The sequence below is a fragment of the Penicillium verhagenii genome (genome assembly GCF_028828195.1).
Source record: "Penicillium verhagenii strain IBT 33310 chromosome Unknown utg000007l_segment0_segment0, whole genome shotgun sequence".
Classification (NCBI taxonomy): domain Eukaryota; kingdom Fungi; phylum Ascomycota; class Eurotiomycetes; order Eurotiales; family Aspergillaceae; genus Penicillium; species Penicillium verhagenii.
In genome coordinates this window covers 1,042,549-1,062,394 of record NW_026643171.1, presented here as the reverse complement: position 1 = coordinate 1,062,394, position 19,846 = coordinate 1,042,549, and the positions used below count along the sequence as shown (strand labels likewise).

The 19,846-nt window shown below is 48.6% G+C and overlaps 11 protein-coding genes across 11 annotated transcripts; 7 read left to right on the top strand and 4 right to left on the bottom strand.

The window, feature by feature from the left end:
• Positions 1 to 299: 299 nt before the first annotated feature.
• On the top strand, positions 300 to 901 carry N7466_007074 (nucleotide triphosphate diphosphatase NUDT15; the record flags this gene model as incomplete). Its single annotated transcript, XM_057166463.1, has 3 exons — positions 300 to 402; positions 468 to 673; positions 740 to 901. 3 exons carry the CDS (start codon positions 300 to 302, stop codon positions 899 to 901), a joined length of 471 nt encoding a protein of 156 aa, XP_057019504.1.
• A 457-nt stretch (positions 902 to 1,358) lies between these two features.
• N7466_007073 (uncharacterized protein) lies at positions 1,359 to 1,934 on the top strand (the record flags this gene model as incomplete). Its single annotated transcript, XM_057166462.1, has 1 exon — positions 1,359 to 1,934. One exon carries the CDS (start codon positions 1,359 to 1,361, stop codon positions 1,932 to 1,934), a length of 576 nt encoding a protein of 191 aa, XP_057019503.1.
• Positions 1,935 to 2,760: 826 nt separating this feature from the next.
• Positions 2,761 to 3,845, top strand: N7466_007072 (inositol-pentakisphosphate 2-kinase; the record flags this gene model as incomplete). Its single annotated transcript, XM_057166461.1, has 2 exons — positions 2,761 to 3,606; positions 3,660 to 3,845. The coding sequence occupies 2 exons, from the start codon at positions 2,761 to 2,763 to the stop codon at positions 3,843 to 3,845; spliced, it is 1,032 nt and encodes a 343-aa protein (XP_057019502.1).
• A 481-nt stretch (positions 3,846 to 4,326) lies between these two features.
• N7466_007071 (thiamine-binding protein) lies at positions 4,327 to 5,018 on the top strand (the record flags this gene model as incomplete). The annotated part of the gene is made up of 4 exons (XM_057166460.1): positions 4,327 to 4,386; positions 4,480 to 4,585; positions 4,734 to 4,836; positions 4,952 to 5,018. The coding sequence occupies 4 exons, from the start codon at positions 4,327 to 4,329 to the stop codon at positions 5,016 to 5,018; spliced, it is 336 nt and encodes a 111-aa protein (XP_057019501.1).
• A 479-nt stretch (positions 5,019 to 5,497) lies between these two features.
• On the bottom strand, positions 5,498 to 6,784 carry N7466_007070 (uncharacterized protein; the record flags this gene model as incomplete). Its single annotated transcript, XM_057166459.1, has 3 exons — positions 5,498 to 6,267; positions 6,343 to 6,518; positions 6,597 to 6,784. 3 exons carry the CDS (start codon positions 6,782 to 6,784, stop codon positions 5,498 to 5,500), a joined length of 1,134 nt encoding a protein of 377 aa, XP_057019500.1.
• Positions 6,785 to 7,278: 494 nt separating this feature from the next.
• N7466_007069 (uncharacterized protein) lies at positions 7,279 to 9,804 on the bottom strand (the record flags this gene model as incomplete). Its single annotated transcript, XM_057166458.1, has 1 exon — positions 7,279 to 9,804. One exon carries the CDS (start codon positions 9,802 to 9,804, stop codon positions 7,279 to 7,281), a length of 2,526 nt encoding a protein of 841 aa, XP_057019499.1.
• Positions 9,805 to 10,092: 288 nt separating this feature from the next.
• N7466_007068 (cytochrome c oxidase subunit 7) lies at positions 10,093 to 10,739 on the top strand (the record flags this gene model as incomplete). The annotated part of the gene is made up of 5 exons (XM_057166457.1): positions 10,093 to 10,121; positions 10,322 to 10,400; positions 10,464 to 10,524; positions 10,589 to 10,620; positions 10,719 to 10,739. The coding sequence occupies 5 exons, from the start codon at positions 10,093 to 10,095 to the stop codon at positions 10,737 to 10,739; spliced, it is 222 nt and encodes a 73-aa protein (XP_057019498.1).
• Positions 10,740 to 11,551: 812 nt separating this feature from the next.
• Positions 11,552 to 13,867, top strand: N7466_007067 (uncharacterized protein; the record flags this gene model as incomplete). The annotated part of the gene is made up of 6 exons (XM_057166456.1): positions 11,552 to 11,613; positions 11,666 to 11,837; positions 11,893 to 11,948; positions 12,010 to 12,395; positions 12,447 to 13,339; positions 13,412 to 13,867. 6 exons carry the CDS (start codon positions 11,552 to 11,554, stop codon positions 13,865 to 13,867), a joined length of 2,025 nt encoding a protein of 674 aa, XP_057019497.1.
• A 215-nt stretch (positions 13,868 to 14,082) lies between these two features.
• On the bottom strand, positions 14,083 to 15,712 carry N7466_007066 (kynureninase; the record flags this gene model as incomplete). The annotated part of the gene is made up of 4 exons (XM_057166455.1): positions 14,083 to 14,498; positions 14,555 to 15,032; positions 15,107 to 15,444; positions 15,514 to 15,712. 4 exons carry the CDS (start codon positions 15,710 to 15,712, stop codon positions 14,083 to 14,085), a joined length of 1,431 nt encoding a protein of 476 aa, XP_057019496.1.
• Positions 15,713 to 16,668: 956 nt separating this feature from the next.
• Positions 16,669 to 18,063, top strand: N7466_007065 (indoleamine 2,3-dioxygenase; the record flags this gene model as incomplete). Its single annotated transcript, XM_057166454.1, has 3 exons — positions 16,669 to 16,962; positions 17,024 to 17,617; positions 17,692 to 18,063. 3 exons carry the CDS (start codon positions 16,669 to 16,671, stop codon positions 18,061 to 18,063), a joined length of 1,260 nt encoding a protein of 419 aa, XP_057019495.1.
• Positions 18,064 to 18,752: 689 nt separating this feature from the next.
• Positions 18,753 to 19,620, bottom strand: yaf9 (YEATS domain-containing protein YAF9; the record flags this gene model as incomplete). The annotated part of the gene is made up of 3 exons (XM_057166453.1): positions 18,753 to 19,438; positions 19,495 to 19,519; positions 19,588 to 19,620. 3 exons carry the CDS (start codon positions 19,618 to 19,620, stop codon positions 18,753 to 18,755), a joined length of 744 nt encoding a protein of 247 aa, XP_057019494.1.
• Positions 19,621 to 19,846: the final 226 nt, after the last annotated feature.

Sequence of the window (19,846 nt, the reverse complement as noted above, 5' to 3'; positions counted from 1 at the left end):
ATCAGTTTGATACTATACTAGAGCCCAACTGTTGGATATAGTCGCTAAAGCTATAGTTTTCAATTGAGTCATTTAAAGGGTTGTTTCTCTCTCAGGAAAACATTTTTGAAAATCCCCAAGCGCTTCCTTTCAGTGTTCTGATCACTTTTGTGCAAGAAGTTTTCTTTTTCGACCCCGCCCCGCGCCCCACGAGTCACAGATCATTTGCTCCCAAGCTTGCAGCTCAGCTCCATCCAAAACATTTCTCTGTGCACAACACACGACCAAAAGCAAGAACAAATTCAAAAGCAATTCCAGCAATGTCCAAAACCATGATTCATCCGCGAGTCGGAATTGCGGTCTTTGCTATGAATGCCGAGGGCAAATTCGTCTTTGGCAAGAGAAAAGGCAGCCATGGAGCAGGTTGGTGTAGTCCCCATGGCTTCAAGCCATCAATTAAACAACTACTGAACTAAGGTCTCCTTTAGGCCGTTGGGCTCTCCCAGGAGGTCATCTCGAGATGAACGAGGATTTTGCCGAATGTGCGGCGCGAGAGATGCTTGAAGAGACAGGTCTGGAGCTTACCAACTTGAAGCTTTTGACTGCGACAAACGATGTCATGCTGGATGAGAGCAGACATTATGTCACTATTTTCATGAGGGGTGATCTTAAAGATCAGTCTGCTCAGCCGCAGGTGAGGCTCTATCACATGTTGCTTTTGGGGCCCCTGCTTCGTGCATTTAACTAACATAAAATCAAGATTATGGAGCCCGAGAAGTGTGATGCATGGGTATGGATGTCTTGGGACGAAATGCGAACCATTAGGGATGCACAGTTGGAGTCTGGCGAGGATTCTCAAGGGCGGAAGCTATTTTCGCCGATGATGGCTTTGTTCAAGCAATGTCCGGATGTCAGTGTTTAGTAGCTTAGTGTAGAGAAGGTTGGCGGTTAATTTCATTGGAATCAAGCATTTCAAAATCATCAAGATATTTGAATTGAACAGTTGCAGATTATGACTTATATACACGTTGCCTACGCGTAATCTTGTCTTTGAGAAAACGCCTGGTTTGAGGAACACTGTCTGCGAATATGGCATATTGAGAAATGATCAATCTTTGCGAATCCCACGTACGATATATTGCCCATGCAATCAACGCGAAATAACAAATATAATACCCATATCGATTGAGAAAGGAAACAAGAAAAGCCAAGTTTCCAAGCTCAATTTGTGCTTTTGGTTGAACAGGCTATGGGTGATATGTGTGATATGTGCAACCCCACGGGCATGATCATCTCTCGACTTGCTTTAGTCCACGCAGATCAGTATTACCATCACAGAAACTCTCTTGAAGAGAACCAAAAAAAGCCAGGCCTTCTATATGAAGTACGATTCGCTCACCGTCCAAAATACCTTTGAGCTCGGCGCGGTAGATCCATCTACCCTGATTGCAAAGCGGCTTGACAAAGTCGCTAGACAGGCAAATGTGGTACCTGGGGACAACGTCAGCGAGGTGGCTCATAACCTTGCTCGGAGGGACATGAATCCGGAAAACATGCTGGAGGGGCTTCTTGGAGACTCCTCCAGTTCCTCCATGGTTCCGACCGGAACCCCTTCTGCAAACTATTCGTTTAGCAAGCAGCGACATTTGGCAACTCCAACTCCAACTACAAGCCCAACATCGACACCGATACCTTCCTCTTCCTCTTCTTCTTCCGCCAATCCACTGGCAATATTGGAGGGCCTTCTAGGTGCCAGGGATGCGACTTCAGAGATGGGGGAGTTTCCGAAATTCTTCGATACCACCGGGCCAACACCAGTCCGGATGGATGGCGTCGCTCCTGGGCCTCCAGGTGGTAGGCCCATGGAAAAGCGTCGGGGTAAGGATGTGGGAGCAAATGACAGCCCAGAACCAACCACATTGGAGAAACGTCTTGCACCAACTCAAGTTGTTTGAATCGGTATATTCCAAGGTTTCGGTGCAGCGGTGTGGGCTACATACATCCTTGTGACGTGTACACAACATTGAATGTACACATATGTATTTTTCATGTCCTCCGGGGCTATGTATCTTGTTTTCTTCCGGGTGTTGATGGACATATGAGTGGTGGATCTGGCTTGAGCAATTGATAATCTAACATTTTGTTTTTTTCATGAATGCATTCACTCTTTGATAAACTTGTATCAAGTGAGTGATATCATGTGCAGTTATGGACAAGGGTTGTAACTTCAAAGTATACCTCGGAGTGGGGGCGTCAACCATTCTGCTTCGATAACCTAATCCGGTTTAGCGTGAACTGCAGGCCATTCCCGATTATCGCGAGTTAAACGGAGCTCATTCTCCGTTCTTTTCCTCGCATTTCCTGCTTATTGACTTTCAATCTTCTACTGTGCTGACAGGCTCAAGTTGACTTTCAACCTCAGCTCTGTCAAATTCAGCTGACTGCGATTTGGCATCAATCTTGGCTGGAGTAAAGTTTCAGGAGATCCTTTCAAGTCGATTGCCGCGCTTCAACTGATATGATCGGCCCTAGACCCAACGCCACTGATGCTGATGCCCACCCCACATAAAGAACTAATCCCTGCACGCTATTCCCCCTAGTTTATCTTTCTGGGGCTTTTCGATCTATCACGCACTGCCGCGTGCACCCTTTCCTCTCCGCCTTTTCCTAATCCTCCCTGCGCTTTTTAAACTCTTGTGGATCATATCTTTCCTTTTTTTTCTTTTCTTTTTCTATGAGCCTGGGGTGCATCCTCCGATCCACAACCCACATTGCCTTCGAATGACAAACCCCAGTCTCCTGGAGCTACCCCGAGGGGTCCAGCTCGTGTATCTCGCAGAGGGCGGCGCCAATGTCATTTACCGCTTTGTCGCCGCCCCATTAAAATCCGCTCTCGTCGTGAGTGAAGCAAAGAAACAACTTTCCCCTATCATGATCGACGATCCGTGTGTGCCTCCTAGCTTCCAGGGGAAATTGCTCCGGCTGCGCAAACAGACTGCCGGCGATATATCATATAAAGAAATCCATCGAAACTTCAATACCATTGTGCGCCCCTTATTCAGACCAGACCACTTAGTCGACCAGTCTCTTATTCTTCTTCCGGGTGGACTTCTCCAGCGCTGTAATGAGCAGCTGCGTGCTGCCGAACTCAACGGTCAACGTCCTAAAAAGCGCCATGGTGGCTATCTTTGTGCTGATGAGCCTTTCGGTTTACTGATCACTGATATGACAACCTTTGATACGCCCGGCGCCACGCTGGCGGAGCTCAAGCCGAAGTGGCTTATACAATCTCCTTCTGCGCCGCCCATGGCGCATCGGTGTCGGACCTGTGCGCTGAGGGAGATGAAGAACCACGATGCGAGGTCTTTGGGCTTGAAAGAACAGCGCTCCTTTTGTCCGCTGGATCTTGTGTCGGGCTGCTTTGAGGATGTTTTACGTGCTACGGCTTTCATCAAGGGCTGTAATGATCGCGCTCGACTGGCGCGCATTTTATTTCATAATCCTGTTCTTCATACGTTGCAAGTTCAGCAGACATCGTGGGCACAAGTGGGTCTGCATGGGCCGCCTGCTTTCTCTCCAAAGACTTCCCTTGACATGACACTGCGAGATTGTACAATGTTCATTAAGGTATGGTATTATCACAAGCGTCTTGTATCTTATCATTGACTAACCATGACTAGATCCCAAATGATGAAAAATCCCCCGTGGAGATCCGCTTGGGCGATCTGGACTTGAAAACAGGCGCCGGGGGAAAATCTACCTACTGGAGAAAGCTTGAAATGCAGCTTCTTGACGGTGGCTGGTATGATGGATCCAACGCCAATCAAGATCCCACCGAATGCGCACTTCAATATCCAGGCCAATAATTCCTGGGATCTTCTATATTACAACTCTGATGCATTTTAATATCGACCTCGGCATTTGCATATTGGGTGCTTTCTTCAGTCTTCTGTTATTCGGAAAACTCTTATGATGCATGATTCATAATTAATACTGGGCGGCTTCTCTGGTTCTTGACTTCTTGTTATCGCTGTTTAATTAACTCTTCAACCTCTTGTCTTCTCAATCCAATATATATCATCCTCAAAGGATACCTGGCCTGACTCTCCGAACTGCCAAAATTGAAAAACTGTTAGTTACACTTTGAACCTCTATAAATAAAACAGACCTAAAAATTTCCTCGGTTCCCTACGATTTATAACATAGAGTGGTTGCATGTGGGCGCCTGTGTCCCCAGATGATGAAATCCAGCGGGCGTTGGAAACAGTACTTCAAAAACAAAAATAAAGCTCCGCTCCCCCACCATCTCAAACTCCCCACTCCAACACCCTCCAGAGTCCAGACACAATGGACTATAAATCTCTCCCCACACCCACCCACTGCCTCGCAGACTTTTGCCTGATTCCCGTTCGTAGCATTCCCTCCCCCCCATCAATCCCAGCCGATGGTGATTGGCGCTTGGCGCCTGGTGATACACTCAGCTTACGGGATTCCAATTAGATCGGCACCGCATCGGCTTCAGTCTCGGCCCAAATCGCTGATGTCCAGCGACTGATCGAGCAATCCGGTGTCAAATATGTGATGCATTCAGCCGGCACTACGCTCGGTGTGTGACCTTCTTCTTCCCATTCTTTCCTTGTTTTTTTTTTCTTCGTGCATTATCGGGTTGCCCCATGAAGGTCTATGCATACATTTGAATATGTACGTTAGGTGGTTACTAGTATCTGGCAACTGATGTCCGTTTAAATCATTAGAGGGAGACTGGGATAGTGTCCACAGGGTCATTGGACAGGCGCATACAATGCTGCACCAGCAGGGTGTTGTGCGGATTCAGACTGATATCCGGGTCGGATCGAGGTATGTTTGCTTGGGATTTTGATTGCCCTGGAGGAACTTCGCTCTGATTGGAGATGGGCGCCTCGTGTTGGTGTGTTTGTGGTACTTTGGCTGACGACGGTTCGATTGGAATCAGGACTGATAAGGTGCAGACGTCTGAGGATAAGGTGAATAAGGTGCGGGAGTTGTTGGGGAAGGAGTAGAGGCTCTACTACTATGTCTGGTACTTGAGGGTAAGCAATACTCAATTACATAGTATGAATTGGATTATCCAGATGTCTGCCATTCGCAAGTGCTATGTATATTTATGTACCGGTAGGCATCCGAAACTTGGAGAAGGATTCGTCGTTTGTAGGATTTATTTCGCTCTAGACATAACATGATATCTTGTACAAAAACTACAGCTCGTGTCATTTAATCGTTCCAATCCAGTCAATACCAATACCCAAAACGCCTTTACCTTTTGCGTGGGCGCTTGCGCCAAATTTGCCATCCAATGACCCAAACAAAACACGCTGTGCCTTCCCATATCCATGCTCTATATACCGGGCGAGACAGGATCGAGAAATCCCGTACCCAGGAAATGTTCGTGAGAGAAACGAGAACAAAACGCTATACAGTGATAAACACACGTGGGGAAAAAAGTCCAAAACGCACGCAGAAACTCAGCCACACGGTTCAATCAGAGGCTGATGCCACCTCCAAGAATACTGCCCCAGCTACCACCAACCCAGATCCAATTACCCATCGTGGGGGTAGATCCAGACCGAGCAGACTCGGCCAGATTGACTAGGCTAGTGAGGACACCGTTAACGGTCGAGCCATCACTGCTGGACGTCGAGGCAGTCGTCGATACAGAGGTCCTGCCGACGGCATTGGTAACGTTGTTCAAGCTATCGACGGTATCGATGGCCGGACCACGGTTGAAGAAGTCCACAAGGATAAACGTCGGCTGGCGACCGTTGTACGCCTCTTTGCACTTCGTCGCCGTCGATCCCAGGTTGCCCGTGCCGCCGGACGGAGCGTTCGTGGTAGCGACGTAGCTGGCGTTCGGGTACTCGATGTCCAGGACTGAGATGGTGGAGTAGAGGAAGTGGTTCATCAGGGGGAGGAAGTTGGAGGCAAGCGCGGACGTGAGGTCGTTGTCGTAGGTGGAGGGTCGGTTGGGTGTGCAGGTGAAGTTCGAGGCGTCGGTCACGTCGTAGTTGTTTTCCCAGACAAAGTCCCATTCTGAGAGCAGGTAGGGGTAGCTGGAGCTTGTGTCGAGGGATGCGACGAAGTTCACGAGCCGCGTGCCGTTGTTGATCATCTCCTGGAGCGTTGGCCAGCTGGATGGGGCGGTGGTCTGGGAGGTGGGCTCATATGCGTAGCTGGTTATGTTGGCGGCCTCGTAGATGGCGCCGAGCTCGGCGGCGGTCGCGGAGTCGGAGTTTACGAGGAGAATGGTGACGACTGTGGAATGGAGGGCCTTGTTAGTGGGTGTTTATACTGGGTATGTTTTTTTGGCTTGGGATGTTGCTTGCGCACCTTCGTTGGGGTTGTCGTCTAGCCAGGTCTTGATTTTGCCGAGCCATGTCTGCAGTAATCCTGCGTCGAGCAGGTCACAGCTGCTGTGGCATAGGTGCCATGCTGAGTCGCTCTTGTGGACTTGCGCGGTTACTAATCGGACGCCGGCGTCGAGTTGGGTGGTGGTGTCGTAGTATCTATGGAGAAGAGTGGGGTTAGTATTATGATTCTAGCCGCTTTTTGGTATAGGTTGTCTTGATCGTGGTCCAACATACTGGTCACCGGCAATAGATTCATCGGTAGTAGAGTCACGCACGAACGGACTGTCGTGGGCACCCAAATGTGTAATCTCGCCATAAGTCTTATCGCAAAGGTCGGGAGAGTTGTTGCAGGCGGTGGTGCGGACATTCAGCGGGTTGGCGAGTACCAGCGGCAATAACGCTAAGAGATTAAATGATCGCATATTGTATATAGTGGTATAAATGGACAGGTAGTTTCAATGATTGAAAAAGAAAATAGGAAACAGAGAGGCGTTAAGACGACAGGAATAATAGAGCAGACTGTCATGGAGAATGTTTATGTGATGCCGATCAATACTAAGCGGGTCCAGGCCGCGTTGCCGTCTCAACTATTCTTAGATCGCCTTTCACAGCCACAGTACTCTATTGGCCGCCTAACACTACGTACTCATAACTTCTTGGGTCTTGGCTTGAAATTTCAACTCTCTTTCTTTCTTGTTGCCTGGAATCGTACATTATTCCCCTGAGAATAAGCGGGCGAAGCGCTGATGACACAAGGTGACACGGCCTACATTCAGAAAACTCCTATTTACTAGACGCGAGGGATCAATCAAGTGGATGATCCCGACCATTCATGCATATGATCAATGATCGATTCTCATTTGTATTCAGTATTATACATTTATTGATACATCTAAACTAATAATTTATTTCTGCTTCATCGAGCTCGCCTTTTAGACAACATGACCTTGGCTGTGTTCCTCAGAGAAAAGGGTGAGCGTGGAGGGTTCAGAAGCTTCTCTGGTTCCGAGTGTTCCTTGCCCTCGAATAGAGACTGGCCCCAGGCAAGATTGATGTCCTTATAAACCTGATCTTGATTGTATGGGTTGACCCTCCGCAGCATACGGTTGAAGCGGACCGCAGAATGGCAATACACTCCAAACAGTAGGTTCAAGCGGATCTGAGTCGCACGGCGGATTGGGCCTAGCCGAAGAGCAAGACCGGCTTCCTCAAGCTCCCGTAGAAGTATTAAGCCTCGTGTCCAAGCAATGAGCTTGGCACCGGTGGCGGGGTGTGGACAATAGATTTCGTTTGTGGTGGCACGCGTCACACGCAACTTGAAGCCCCAGGAAATGATGGCTTGTTGCATTTCCTCGTCAAAGATAAGACCAAGCACTCGATTATCTGATCGAATGGTGGGCATTTGCTGAGAAGAAAGGATTCCTCGGTGTTTCCCCTTCTCTTCCGGTCTGTGGGTGTATTGGTCAACAAGCCACATAGAGCATTCTCGTAATTCATCCCAATGGTTGCCCATGCCGAACCGCTTGAGAAGTTCTTGCCAGAAAGCCGGGCTAACATAGCAGCCGGTGGGGACCACGCGCTGAAGAACCTTGAACACAAAAATCGCTGCATCATGGGCAGGTAGCCCTGGGGTCACTTGTGGTCTATGATGCATTCGGCGAGATGGCAAGACCTTTTCGGCCATAAAGTCCACACTGTCCTCGCTCAGGGTCTTCCCAAGTAATGTGAGCTCATCTACCACTTTGGAAGCAGCACTTAGCTCTCCAGTAGCCAGATGTTTTCGGAAGTGAATATCAAGTAAGCCTGTAGAATCCGGGAAATGCTCTGCCAATATGGCTAATGACATGTTGTACTGACGTGAGTCACGAGCCATGTAGTATGAGATCAAGAGTGATTCCTGTAGCTTGGCATCTTCCAGAGTATCAGGATGCTGATCGCTCTGTAACAAGTCGGAAAGCAGGAATTCGCGAGTCTGGGCTGCAAGCTTTGGTACCAGTTTCGCGAAGACACTGTCCGTGGTGGTGATACCAGCCTGGCGAAGCAATTTGAGATTTGTTAAAATTTCCTGGCTGTCGTGGGCTCTCACGGCCATCTCCCGTAAGGTTCGTGGGCCGATTTTGGAAATGCCGAGCATTCTCAGACCACCGATAACCATGTCGAAATTGAGAGCACGAGTGGCAAACAACCTGGCAGCGATGTCGTCTTTGTATTCACGTTTCCGTGAGCTGCCAGATTTGGTATCCTTTTCGCTTGCTTGCTGTCCTTGTGACATATTTTGTTCGGGATTGTCCGACGGAAACTGAAGTTGGGCATAATCTCGGAGATTGTCATATTCCTGACGAAGCCCGTACTTCCTTGTATATTCCAATAAATGTTCTAGCTCCTGCATTGATTGGGGGTGGTCGCGGCGAGCAATCAACCAGCCATGCATTGCTAATGCATCTTCTCCATAGCCTTGCTCCAGTAGACTTAAAATGACAGGGCCGTATATGCGATGATCAATTCCGCGACATAGAGCTTTCAGGGTTTTGATCCGCATTAATGGTGTCTTGGACTGTAGCGTGGGGCGAGGGGTGGCAAACAATAGCACATCATTAACGGCAGGCACAATTGGCGGGGGTATGGCGTATGGAATTATTCGTAAGAGGTCACTGGGGCTCGCCAGCTGAGAATCTTGAAGCTTTCGGTGCCAATCAATGGCCTGTTTCTTCATGTCTCGTTCCAGAAGACCACCCACCACTCTCTCATAGAGTCCTGACCAGCAGCAGCCATCACTACCCCCAAGAATTACTGCATAGTCCAGGACTTCTTTTAGGAATGTCTCCCGTTTCAGTCCCAGGTCCACGAAACTTTGCCAGAAGAAATCCGCGTGCTTTCCCGTCAGAGGCAACTTCACCCCACCCGCACGGTTTGTGATTCCGTCCCAAATAACCTTTGTACCATGATCCCCATATTGGCGCTGGCGAAAACGAAGCAGTTCTTCCCAAAGCTCAAAGTTGTTCCTATGTTCTGGGAGGTCCACTAATCGTGTACCGAGGTCCTTGGAGTGTCCGATGTCTGACTCGAATTCCAGCCTTTCCGGGTCGAGTCGTAGGGATTTGGTGATACATTCTGGAGTTCCGCTCGGGGCAGAGTCGTTTGCGCGAAAGGAAGGTTCGGGTGAAGGGGTATTTGGTTCAATGTCGTATATAGAGAAACTGAGAGGCTTTGTCTTCGATTTGCTCAGCCATGGATTGCTCGTCTTCTCCTGGTGTGAAACGCCGGTATCTTTGTTATCGGCCAGTTTGGGTTGACTGGCACATTTTGACTGACATCGTGATTGGCATTGTAGGCGCGTGTATCGGAATTCCAACTGCTCGATTCCGATTGAAGTTGTGATGAGGCTGTCGATTATCGAGAGGGCAGACGGCCTTTTCAATAATCGATTCAAAGCCGGTCGCATAGGTGCAAAAAATGAGATGGCACCCAATGCTGGACCATGCTGGAAATATGACTTGAAAAAAAGGTAGAATAACCAGCAAGCCAGCTTCCGCGCGGAGGGACTAATGACGCTTTCCCCTTTCGAGAAATTCGTGTTCTTAATAAGCACACGAGTTTGATTGGCAAAAAAGCGGGCGGAGGAAAGAGGGAAGTCACATGATCTCTGAAGCTCGATCCTAAACCTCAAGAACATCACCCCATTCAACTCCCTCCCATTGCCTAACCCCTCCACTCCCTTCCAACCGCCAAAATGTTCCGCACTGTGCCTCGCATGGCTGGGTATGTCACCACCTATCCTTGCTCCTGCTACCCTTAAACCCCCCCAATTCCACTCAGGACCGCGTCTCCGAGTGCGCCCGAATCTCGCTTCGCAGCTTCTCGACAACGCAATGACCAATTGTTCTACATATTGCACCGGGATACGGGCAATAGTCTCGGACTTGACGAATCGTTACTAATACGTGTTTTTCCGGCTATAGGTTCGTGTTCCGTGAGAACCGTGTCCCCTACTACCAGCGTCTGTTCCAGAACAACGACGGCAAGCGTCAGTGGTGGAAGGTTAGTTTGATTCGAATCAATTGTTTTATAACGGCAATGATCTGACTTGGCGCTTTTCTACAGACCTCCCGCAGTGGTTACATCATGTACCCCTACCTGATCTCCGTCTACGGTCTCGGTGCTGGTAAGTTGACCTTTTGTGGGACCGGAAACGTACTATGACCGGTATACTGATAATACAATAATAGCCACCACCTACGCCATGTGCCGCATGGTTTTCGTGAGTTTTACCTCCCTTCTTTTCCTCACCATCCCCGCCAATGAATCAGATCGGGAAATTTCTATGACACTGTGAACATCAGCTAACCCATTGAACAGGGCCACAAGACCTGGATCTAAATTAGTTCGACGATAGACGATGGTGCTATCTGCAGTTGGCGGGATCGTTGGATACGAAGTCTTGGGTGACTCGACATGGTGTATTTCTATTCCGGTGAAGGTTAGATTGGTTTGCAGGCATACTGGTTTGGGGCTGTATATACCACCAATTCTAGTGCCAATTAAGTTACGTTTGCTTCTTTAAACATTTCCAAGGTTGGGTCAACTGGTGCTTGCGTTTCGCAGCTGTTTCCAAGGCCCAGGCGGGCGGAGCTTTGAAGGTGTGCACTTTGCACCATTTATATGGGCTGTGCGCAAGATTTTTTGCGCATAGTCTTACAACCCACGGAGTTTTGACATCTGGATGGTTTAGACCAAATACTTATATGGGCTACGCGCAATATTCTTAAGGAGTTTTTCGCGCATAGCCTTAGTTACAATCGACGGAGTTTTGATGCCTTTAGCAGTGTCATTCCAAGGCTTGAGTGCGTATTGCTCAACTTAAAAAAGCAAGTAGCTGAGCTGTTTAGCACCAAACATCCACATTTTCAAACAATTGCCTAATAGGTAGTCCTGTATGTCTTCGAAGCTGCATTTTCAGAATCTCTAATCTAACATTGAATGTCTACTATATACTAGTTCCTACTTATTCCAAGGTTCCGGGCTCTATTCCGTGTTCCGCTCCATCTGCGGCCCGGATACAGTATCCATTAGTCATCTAATCAAAGACATGTCTGCCAACATTTGAGCATAAGGCTTCACACACAAATTGTTGTACCCCAGCAAATTCTGGAGACTATGGGTCTTGGTTCATACCACCACTCGTAGATGTGATGGCCTCGCCATATGCAGAAGTTGCTGGCAAGCGGGTTCGACAGGCCTGTGAGCCCTGCAGGTAGGCCCGGAAAACCTCATCCGTATTAGACGCGATACTCATGTTTCTCTAGACGGAAAAAGGCTAAATGCCACGGGGAGCAGCCGGTTTGCTCTTTGTGTGCTAGGTTGCGCCAAGAGTGCGTATATGCGGAGTCAAGACGCCGACATGTACCACCGGAGGATCAGTCGAGGTCGAGTGTCCCGCCTCCGGGTCCGCCCCTACATGCATCGTCTCCAAATCTCGTAGGTCCTGACGTTCGAGTCGTATGGGTGTGAAAATTACTAAGAAGCGATTCAGGAAGATCGACTACGCAGCTTAGAGGGAAAGCTGGGAGCAGTGCTTGATCATTTGGGGTATGAACCCGTATAACGTCAAAAAAAAACTGTTCCGTACTGATATGTCGGGGCAACCCAGATCTAGAGCTGAGCATTCGATGCCAAATGATGTTCTCTCTGCGACGCCGTCGGGCATTGGCTCGTCTGTAATTCTGCCGCCGTGGGAAGATATCATCCCTATAGCAGAGCTTTACTTACTGTATTGTGAATCTCAGCCTCTGCCTCTGTTCCACATAAGTAGCTTCATCACCAGTCTTCAAGGGCGCGATATTGAGATCATATATGGAATTCTGGCTCTGAGTCTCAGATTCTCCGACTCATACCGCAATTACCACAACTTAACAGAATTGGTGAACAGCTATGCAGAAGTGGCGCGGGGTCTGGTTATGAAGCGGGTCTCCGAGGGGCCAGTCGAAATTTCAACCCTCCAGTGCCTGTGTCTCTTGAGTCTAGTTGACTTTACAAGTGAGTAAAATATACCCAAAATCCAACCTATCAGTCGCTCATCTTCCCCAGATGGAAATACACACCGCTCCAGCATCCACAGCAGTCTGGCAGTGAACCTTGCACGCTGCGCCAACCTTGGCCTCGAGTCTCGTGCAACGACAAATAACATCCTCCGCGAAGAGCGAAGGCGATGCTATTGGAGCATATTTCTTCTGAAACGCATACACGGCGGCGACTTCTCCATTCTAGATCTCCCAGATGCCGGAGGTCCGCCCTACCCCCAGAGTCCCACCCGACCAGCCCGTGCCATCTCTCCTGTTCCCCCGACCCCAGGTGTCCGGCGAAGTGAGCTGCAGGACCAGGGAATCGTCGCGTACGTCATCATGCTGAGCGAGGCGTTTGGAAGAACTGCTCGATACGTGCGACACCGCGGTCGCCCGGGTAATGTGCCGCCTTGGTCGCCGGACTCCGAGTACTCGAAGATCATTGCCTTGCAGATGGATCTGGAAACTCTCATGCCGCTGACGCACCGCTTTAAGCCCGCGAACCTGAGTGATAGGTCGTTGGAGGAATTGCAGACTCATAGAGAGTATTGGGGTCCGTGGTTTTTAAATCAGTTCATGTACCACACCATCCTCTGTCTCCTCAATCACCCGTTGCTCCTGTCGTTGAGTCTGCGTACGTTTCGAAGTACCATTCCTGAGATTTTCTTGCAACATACTTCGGATTTAATCTCGTCTCATACGACTTGGATCATTCATTTCATCAACTTTTTTGAAGAGAAGTCTTTCTTGGTGTCGGATCCGTTGCTGGGGTATAGCGCTGCGGTCGTGGCTACTATCGAGCTCCAGTTAAGCTTCACGGAGAATCCGGCTATTAGAGAACAGAAGCGAGACCGGTTTGCGAAATGTGTTAAATTTGTACAACAAATCGGTGAGAGGTGGCCTCATATGGCTCGCTTGGTATGTTGATGCACTTAGTGACTCTTTTTAACCTGATATGGCTAGCTAATCTTCGCCTTTTTCATTCTCTAGGCAGAACGACTGGAACACCTGGAAAATGCTGTTTCAGCCACATACCAATCTGATCCGGGTGTCCAGAACCAAAGTCTTCTGATTGATCTCTCTCGCTTCTGGGAAATCCTCGAGTACTCATCAAACAGTGATGTGGATTCCGCCAGACGTTTATTCGGAAATTCGCTTTACACCGGGCCCCCCACTGTGGCTAATGAGGTATCGCAAACTTCGCCTTTACCGGCACCGACTCGGTTGAATGCACTAGAAGAATCGTCTTCGACTCTTCAATCCCCGAACTTCAATGCCAATCCCGTCTTTTCCAATGGGCCGGATTATTCTCAAGGCGCGCTGCTGGCACCGCAGCAGCTGGCTTTGTCCAACGATGACTTCTCCATCCTTGCGACCAACTTCTTCTCACAGGGGCAAGAGTTTCTTCGGGGTAGTGATAGTTGGGAGAACGTTGGAAACTTCTAAAAAATAGCATAATTTGATATTTTATAGATAAATGGTATCATATACATAATCTTGACCCCAGCTCCGAAATATTAAATAAAGAGCTTGAGCAAACATAACCAGCCACCAAATCGAAGCACTAGATCAACATTATTTGAAATGTTCCTGGTTTCCTGCTTCCTGAAATGCCACAGACAGATCGCATAAATTCATAGATATGGCAAAAGAATTTTCGTTTAGGCACTCAAAGCCCCTCTGAATGTTTCCACAAAAGTGTAAACTTCAGAAAAAGTGTTGTAAAGAGGAACAGGTGCAACACGAACAACGTCGGGCTCCCGCTTATCACAGATAATGCCGGCATCTTGGAGTCGTTCAGCTACCTTGTGCAGAAGTCCGGGCTTAAGCAAAACGCTCAATTGAGCGCCACGGGCATGAGGATCCGACGGAGTGATAATATCAAATTGACGAGTCTCGTCAGTGGTATCCTTCAAAAGAAGGAACTCCAAGTATGCAGTAAGCTTAAGCGATTTCTGACGCAAGTCAGCCATTGATGTTTGATCAAAAACGGACAGCGAAGCACAGAGAGTTGTCAAATCGATCACTGAGGGGTTGGAGATAACGAAGCCGTTAGCGCCGGGAATAGGTTTAAATTCTAAAACGTAAGTATTAGCACATGTGTGGGGAATGGATCCTGACAATGCAACTTACTGTTGTCCATCTTAAATCGTACAGATCGGTCACCGCCGTACCAGCCGGTCAACCGGTGTCGGAACTTGGGCGCATCCTCTCCCTGGCTGTAATCCACTTCGCCGTGGCGCTCGTGCACGAAAAGACCGCCCATTGCTCCGGGCCCGGCATTGCCATATTTGTAAGTGCACCAAGCGGCAAAATCAACATTCCAGTCGTGAAGCTTAATCTCAACATTTCCATATGCGTGTGCCAGATCCCAGCCCACGATCAGGCCCCGAGACTGGGCGTATGATGTAATGCGGGGAATGTCAAATAACTGGCCTGTGTAGTATTGGATACCGGGTAGTAGAATAACAGCAGCATCTTCCGCATGTTCGTCAATGTACGAGAGAATCTTTTCAGTCGAGATCTCATACTGGTCTTCATCGGGGCCAATCAGGACCATGTTCTCCTTGGCGTCGAGGCCGTGCCAGGCGACATGGGATTCAATCGCGTACTGATTAGAGGTTAGTATGCTGTGTTTTTCCTTTTGCATAGTGACGCCCAATGCTTTGTTTATATTTGACTTACATGGTCGCTAGGGAATGCCTTCCAGTCCATGAGAATCTTGTGTCGCTTCTCTGTCGGTCTGTAGAAACTCGCGAGCAGGAAGTGTAGGTTCATAGTTAGGGTTCCCATAGCGGCGACTTCCTGCGGGCTTGCGCCCACAACCTTGCACATGGACGCCGATGCCTGCTCGGAAAGAAGTTGCCATTCCTTCAAAGGCGAGTCTTCGAGGCGGGTAAAGTGCCCACAGACACCAATAGATGACCAGGTATCGAGCTGAGCTTCCATGTACTTGGAAACAGCCTTGGGCTGGATTCCCAATGAGTTGCCACAGAAATAAATGCTTGGCTCATTAGAAAGGCCTGTGATACATATTATTCAATGTTAGCTCCTGTGATACTTGACGCCGCAATGTGTCTACACTTGTTTACGCGATGCTCTCGGGGACTTGCCTGGCTTAGCTAGCTTCTTCGAAGACAGATTTGCCTTGGAAGGGATAATAAACAGATCTCGCAGCTCTCGGAGGGGATCAGTGGCGTCGAGGGAAGCCGCATATTCTTTTGACGCGGCCTCGGCGGGAAAGACAGGCTTCGGCGCCTTGGTTCCATTTGTTGCGTTTCCTCCGCCCATATTGAATTGTTGATAGATCAACAAGAAACGGACTAGCGATGTAGATGACAGGGGTATGCAGTAAGTCGTGACACCTGGACTGGATATATATTAGATATGGATCAGGCCGAGACTGGGATCAAATCGAACATACAATTCAGCTGGGTTTTATAACTGCAGCTTGTGAGATCGGGAGGGGGGAAATGCAGTTGCATCCGGGCTGGAACTTCCGCTTCCGCCCCTGATCCGTCCCCACACTATTAGCTTTCTTCCAAGTGCTTATCAGCCAATTCCAATCAATTCATGTTTTTTTTTGAATGCTGGACTATCATATGATAACATACGTAATGCCTAAGTATTTATGTACATATTCAAGTTTTACTTGAAGGAATCCGGGTGGATCTAATTCCGTTATCATTTTTGTTTATTTCTGGTGTTACCAGATGCGAGTTGTTCGCAGTTAACATTATAACTCGTCATAGTGGTATCTCAAAGGCCGACGCATGTTTGCTTTTGGAGGATAAGCAGGGATCACTAGTTATTTCCCGAACTGGGAAAGTAACTCAAGAGTCACTCAAGAAAGTATACAAAGGAACTAATGAACTTGACAGTATAAAAACATCAATGTCATCATGAGTCTCCAGTTCCGTGGTAAAGTTCCAAGCACGGAACACGGATATAGGAAGCGGGTGAAAGATCCGTGTTTTATAGATAGCCAAAATAACCATCGGCCGACGCCAGCCGTTAATCATCCCTATTATATTAACATCCGAGTAAGTAGTATTTTTCTTTATTTGAATCGGTTTCAATCTTAACCTGGTTGGCTTCATTTTCAGCGCTCTATCCTACCCGCCTTATCCTACTTTCATAACTTTGGAACAACTTTAATCTACTAGACTTTCCATCTTCTCATATCCGCAATTTATTCGCCCCTTGACCTCTTTTACCTCGTTATCTCCATCCTCTACCGCGTCGACATGCTCGAATATCCGATCATCAGATTGGAAGATTATGCGGTATCCGACAAAAATGGCTTCCTCCCCTCCACTCCTCCTATCGCCAATTTACCCAATACATACTATGAGCCCTGGGAAAGCCTCGCCAGTCAATTATCAACACTCATCAAAGATGGCAGTATCCGATCACTAATCGATAATATGCCAATACTCGACGTGGACTTGTTGTTGACAGAGCCGGAATGGCAACGTGCTTATTCGGTGTTGGGGTTCCTGACCCACGCCTACATCTGGGGCGGCACAAAGCCCAAAGATGTATGCTCTCCTCCGTGGCACTTTAGTCCCTTCAGCTCTAATCAATGAAAATCATATCTAGACAATCCCGCCTTGTATCACAAAGCCTTTCTTGAAGATCTGCGCTCATCTCGGACTCCCACCCTGTGCAACATATGCAGGGCTGACGCTGTGGAACTACACTGCACGCAGTGACGCCGATATCTCGGACCCAGATAACCTGTCCCTGTTGACTTCGTTTACGAACACGCCGGATGAGGAGTGGTTTCTCGTAATCTCAGTGGCTATCGAAGCAAAGGGTGGCAAACTGGTCACGCTTATGCTTGATGCTATCGCTGCAGCTTCTGCCAACGAAGTACAGCGACTGACTGCCCTGCTGTGGAAATTTACCGACGGCCTCCGCGACTTCACCTCCACACTTCAGCGTATGCATGAGAAATGCGACCCCAGCGTTTTCTTCTACCAGCTCCGTCCTTTTTTGGCTGGTAGTAAGAATATGGCTAGTGCTGGTCTGCCTAGAGGCGTGTTTTATGATGAGGGAAATGGCCAAGGAGAGTGGCGCCAATACAGCGGAGGCAGTAATGGACAGAGCTCGCTGATTCAGACTTTTGATATCTTTCTTGGCGTGAATCATCATGCCACGGGCGGTTTAAGTGGCTCGTCTAGCTATCTACAGGTAGAATTCCCTCCTTCTACGTACATATACCGCCCCGTGGATACAGTGCTAATATTGCATTTGCGTAACATCAGGAAATGCGAAACTACATGCCTGATTCCCACAAGCGGTTCTTGGAGATTCTTGGCCGCCACTGCAACATCAGGTCTTTTGTGATGTCTTCGCTGGCCGAGAAATTATTGAAAGATGCATACAATGACGCTTGCATGACCCTCTCTGCATTCAGGGACACACATATGAGGATTGTCTCACGGTACATTGTCCTGGCAGCTAGACGGGGTGCGCCGACTCCGCCATCGCCTGATAATGTTAACCTCGCTACCGCGAGTGCCCAGGTGGATGGACTGAAGGATGAGAACCCGTCTGGCCTGTATGGGACTGGAGGAACTGCTTTGATGCCCTTTCTTAAGCAAACCCGGGACACGACCAAGGACGCCACTTTTTAGGTCAAAGTTGACTGTTTGAGCTTGTCTCGGGGTAGCATTCTCATTAATAATATTATGTATCACCATTACGCATGAACGCCCTAAGAGCCATACGTCAAACCGCCGTGTTTCTTACTAAATTAATCCTTTAAAATGTTGATCATGCCCTTGAACATCGAGAATCTGCTTATAATTGGTGTATTGAGTGTGTATGGCTTCAATAGTAGTTGCAACGCTTTATCTTTTAGAGTAAACCGATCCTCGAAAAATGCCATGTAGAGGTGGGTTTAAGGATATGCTCGGTAGGTAGCGTTCCAAATCCAGATGCTCTAAGTCGGATTAGACACCTGGATGGTACGCCTGGAAAAACTGGGTAAGAGCTTGCCAGCCTTGACGCGTTCATTTGAAAGCGAATGCTGGTCAGTTGTCGATATTCAACAGTTCCTGCTGGAGGAGCCCGGGCTTTTTGATAACTCATGATCTTCGATCATTCCATGTGTTGCACTGTATTGTCGCGAGACTGGCCATTTCATGGAGTCAAATGAATAGCAATGGCAGATCATGTTAAAGCTCAGGTGTGTTGTGAGATTGGTATTTGCTGTGGTTGACATCACGAGGCAGATCGAGGTTTTGCCGTAAGCCCGTGATTTCATAGACCGAATACAATAGTCTGGGAAGACCATCGAGAAAAGAAAACGCCTTGTGCGTAATCATCTCTTCTTCGTATTAGCGGAAACACCTTCACTCTCCCGTAATTCAGCAAGTGTTTTCTCCCGCTCAACCAAGCGATCTTTCTCCTCTTTGATCATCGCCTCCACTGTCTTCATAGCCTCCGACATCCGATCAAGTTCCTTATTCTCCGTCGTCCGACTGTATGGATTCTTCGGCGCATCGTTGATGGGGATTTCCGCAGTCCGCCCAGCGCCCTGCTTTGAGTTCTTTCCCTTAGCCCGAGGCGGAGCAGTACCGGCAGGGCCTCCGGTAAGAACCTCATAGAAGGGCTCCACGGGCTCATTGAAGATGACTTCCTCGTAATTCTGACTAATAACCACTTCCCGGCGCTCCTTCATACCCTCCGCATCCGGGCCATAGGGATGCAGCTTCAAGCTGTGCCAGAGTGTCTGTGGCTTCTCGTTTGACTCGGGGACGAAGTACAATTTGATCTGGATCTCGAATTCACCCCAGCCAGTCTCGACAACTTCGAAGGGAGGCGCCTCGATTGTGCGAACACTTTGTGCGTATGTCTCGTGGAGTTTGAATTGGACTTTCTTCAGCCAGTAGGAGATATCCTCATCGTTGATGCCTTTAACGAAGATGCGCCATTGATGAGTGTGGTCGACAGGTGCGTTTGCTGGCTTCTTCTCGGGGTCAAATAGTTGTGCTTCACTGCCAAAAACTGAGGGTCTGCGCGTTAGTCTTTATTTTACCCGTGGCTTTGCTGCGAAGACATACTGAATGGGCGGAATACTGAGACTCCCTATGAAGGGATTAGCTTGGTTTCTTGATTTCCGAATACTAGACCCTGTCAAAGGCGGGGTAACTCACTCTAACGCGCTTGTTTGCTGGTGTGGATGGCATGTTGAAGTTTTTGGGCCGGTCAAGGGATGGCTTGGGTGTAGAATGAATGATTATGCTCAGGCAATAATTCGAGCTGCTAAACGGGCGCGACGGGCGGAAAAAGGCGCTCGCGACACACGTGACCCGGTGACGGCATGCGGCCCGCGGGAGCTTTCCATAGCTTGAATTCTTGTCAATTGATAACATATGCAGGCTGCCTTTTTTTGCAAATTTTGAACTCTGCGCC